The 3,465-nt window shown below is 37.7% G+C and overlaps 1 protein-coding gene across 1 annotated transcript in view; it reads right to left on the bottom strand.

The window, feature by feature from the left end:
• Positions 1-3,465, bottom strand: part of zdhhc5a (zDHHC palmitoyltransferase 5a) — a 44,348-nt gene that overhangs the window by 30,175 nt on the left and 10,708 nt on the right. Inside the window, 1 exon segment of the mRNA XM_020625513.1 lies at positions 2,861-2,982. Coding sequence (XP_020481169.1) covers positions 2,861-2,982 — 122 coding nt within the window.

Below are 3,465 nucleotides of genomic sequence, written 5' to 3' on the forward strand. Positions count from 1 at the left end.
AATTTTTTTAGTATATTACTTGTGTGGTGTGGAAGAGAATTATTTATGTAGAGATACTGCTTGCAAACCAATGATGTAAGATGATGTCATGGGGTAGGACTGGATAAGTCTGACTTCTTCCTACTCCATTCAAGCATGTACTAGGTATAAGCAAATTGATATTGGATTAGCATTTGTTGGATATGTGTAAAATTATGTGTGTTGATATATCAACTGTCTTTACATGCTTGAAAGAATAAATAAATCAAATCAATGTAAGAAGCTTTTGGAAGGCATCCCAAAACATTTGACCCAAGTTTAACAGTTTAAAGACAAATACTAACCAAGTGTATGTAAACCTTTGATGCACTGGGAATGTGACGACAGGAATGAAAGCTAAAATAAATCCTTTTTCTCTGCTTTTATCCTGACATTTCAAATTCTTAAAGTAGTGATCCTAACTAACATAAGGCAGGGAACGTTTATAGAATAAAATGTCAGGATTTGTGAAAAACTGAGTTTAAATGTATTTGGTTAAGGTGTATATAGTCACTTTCGGCTTTTTCCTGTTTAGGGGTTATCACAGCAACTCATCACACTGACGACTCGCAGGTTGACATTTGGCACGTTTTATGCCGGATGTCCTTCCTGACGCAACCCTGATTCGAACCCAGGCCGCAACGGCGAGAGCGCTGTGCCTTAACCACTAGCCTACCAGGGACGGCTTGATTAAGGTATATATACAAACCCCAATTCCAATGAAGTTGAGACATTGTGTCAAACAAACAAAAACTGAATACACTGACTTGAAAATCCTGTTTAACTTTGTGAAATACACGAGCAAATAGCACAACAGTATAAAAACTGTATAAGTAATTCTCAATGTACAACTGCAAGGAATTTAGGTATTTCATCATCTACAGTCCGTAATATCATCAAAAGATTCAGATAATCTGGAGAAATCTCTGCACGTAAGCGGCAAGGCAACAAACATTGAATACCCATGACCTTCGATCCCTCAGGTGGCAATGCATTAAAAACTGATATTCAGTAAAGGACATGACCACATGGGCTCAGAAACACTTTGGAAAACCATTGTCAGTTAACACAGTTCGTCGCAACATCTACAAGTGCAAGTTAAAACTCTGCCATGCAAAGCAAAAGCCATATGTCAACAACAACCAGAAATGCCACCGGCTTCTCTGGGCCCAAGCTCATCTGAGATGGACTGATGCAAAGTGGGAATGTGGCAAAGTGTGCTGTGGTCTGACGAGTCCACATTTCAAATTGTTTTTGGAAATCATGGATGTCGTGTCCTCTGGGCTAAAGAGGAAAAGGACCATCCAGATTGTTATCAATGCAAAGTTCAAAAGCCAGCATCTGTGATGGTATGAGGGGGTGTTAGTGCCCATGGCATGGGTAACCTGCACATCTGTGAAGGCACCATTAACACTGAAATGTACATATAGGTTTTAGAGCACACTGCCACCCAAGCGACATCTTTTTCAGGGACGTCCCTGCTTATTTCAGCAAGACAACGCCAAGCCACATTCTGCACGTTACATCAGCGTGGCTTCGTAGTAAAAGAGTGTGGGTACTAGACTGGCCTGCCTGCAGTCCAGACCTGTCTCCCATTAAAAATGTGTGGCGCATTATGAAGCACAAAATACGACAATGCAGACCCCGAACTGATGATGAACTGAAGTAATACATCAAGCAAGAATGGGAAAGAATTCCACCTACACAGCTTCAACAATTAGTGTCCTTAGTTCCCAAATGCTTATTAAGTGTTGTTAAAAGGAAAGGTGATGCAACACAGTGGTAAAAATACCCCTGTCCCAGCTCTTTTGGAACGTGTTACAGGCATCAAATTCAAAATGAGTGAATATTTGCAAAAAACAAATTTATCAGTTTGAACATTAAATATGAGTCAAAAAGGATTTGCAAGTCATTGTACTGTGTTTTAATTTACATTTTACACAATGTCCCAACCTTATTGGAATTGGGGTTTGTAAAATAGGGGGTGTAAGAAAACAGATACACTTGAGTATCACAATATTTTGCTTTATGGTACTGTATCAATTCTCAAAACTACTGTATAGATTTTTAATTAATAGTTCACATGCCAAGCAGTGCTATGTTGTTGGATGTTACAGGGACTGTGACACATGCAAATGAAATGCAGAGCCCTGCTCTGATTAGTTTCTTTTTTTTCTCTTTTTTTTTTAAAACAAGAGACTTTATGCATATTGTGATATGCTGCTTATTTTATGACACATCGTATTGCCAGATTCTTGCCAGTACATAGCCCTAATGTAACTTCTGACTTCAACTGTATATATTAAACAGGTTTTCAATTTCTGGTTGATCCCGTGTTGGTGCTACCTTAAAGTTACAAAGTGCAACTTAAGGTAGCACTAACGTGATTCTCTAAATCCCACCACTCTGCTTCACTACGAACCGCTACACTCTGTCCAGCTCTTCAGACATTTGTCATTATGAAATTACAATAAATGAGAATGCAACATTTTTCTACAAAAGTATTTGAAAAATGTTACATATTGTAACTTTCTATTCAAACCAAATTGAATTCTGAATTTTTAACTCGTACTGTCCCTCAAGTTTGATACATGCTGATCCACAGAATCTGCATATTTTTGAGACTATTAAAATGGAAAGGAGACATCTTAGACTATAACAGGGAGTCATTTTATTTTTGCTTGAAAAAAAAAAAAAAAAAAAAAACAAGAAATGTATACACTTGTAAAATTAAGCCAAAAGGCAACAATTTTGCTACAACAGCAATATAAACATACTGCAAACAGTGTTTAGTAGTCCATTTGGTGTCAGATACGAAACAGTCAACCGTTCATACGCTCACCTCTTGGGAAGATGCCAGGGTCCATGAATGTGGCCATACAGAAGTTAGCCAAAACAAACAGGAAGATAACTCCATTGTAGATGGGCACAGCTAGTGAGAAATGCTCTGAAAGCCATGGACACCTGTAACAGAAACAGAAAAGACAGATGTTATAATAAAAGAGGCCACAGTCCAAAAAAAGCAAGCTGTTGTTGCAATTGTTGGCCGATTTACAGACAGATAACCATTAATATTGTAAAAAAATTTAAAAAATAAAAACATTCTGGCAAATTTGTTTGTTAACCAGTATTATTTTTAGACTTCTTCTCACTTCATCTGTTACACTGAGAACAAAAGGCTCCAGGCATCTATGAAAGTGTAGGATGTTCCAAGTGAGCTAAATCACTGGTCAGGCCCTTAGAAGAAAAGGTTGGCAGTTTTCTATAGGTTTCTTATTATTAACAAATCCTTCAAACAAATAATGGGACTTAAATCAGTTACTCTGGCATTTTGTAAGGTTGTGACCTCAAAACAATGCAACTGATTTCCACCAGTTCTAATACAGTTTACTTTGCATCTTGTTAGCTAGCACGTTAGTCACTTAAACTACCTGTAGGTGCACCAAC

Source organism: Monopterus albus, unplaced genomic scaffold (genome assembly GCF_001952655.1).
Source record: "Monopterus albus unplaced genomic scaffold, M_albus_1.0 scaffold356.1, whole genome shotgun sequence".
NCBI lineage: Eukaryota > Metazoa > Chordata > Actinopteri > Synbranchiformes > Synbranchidae > Monopterus > Monopterus albus.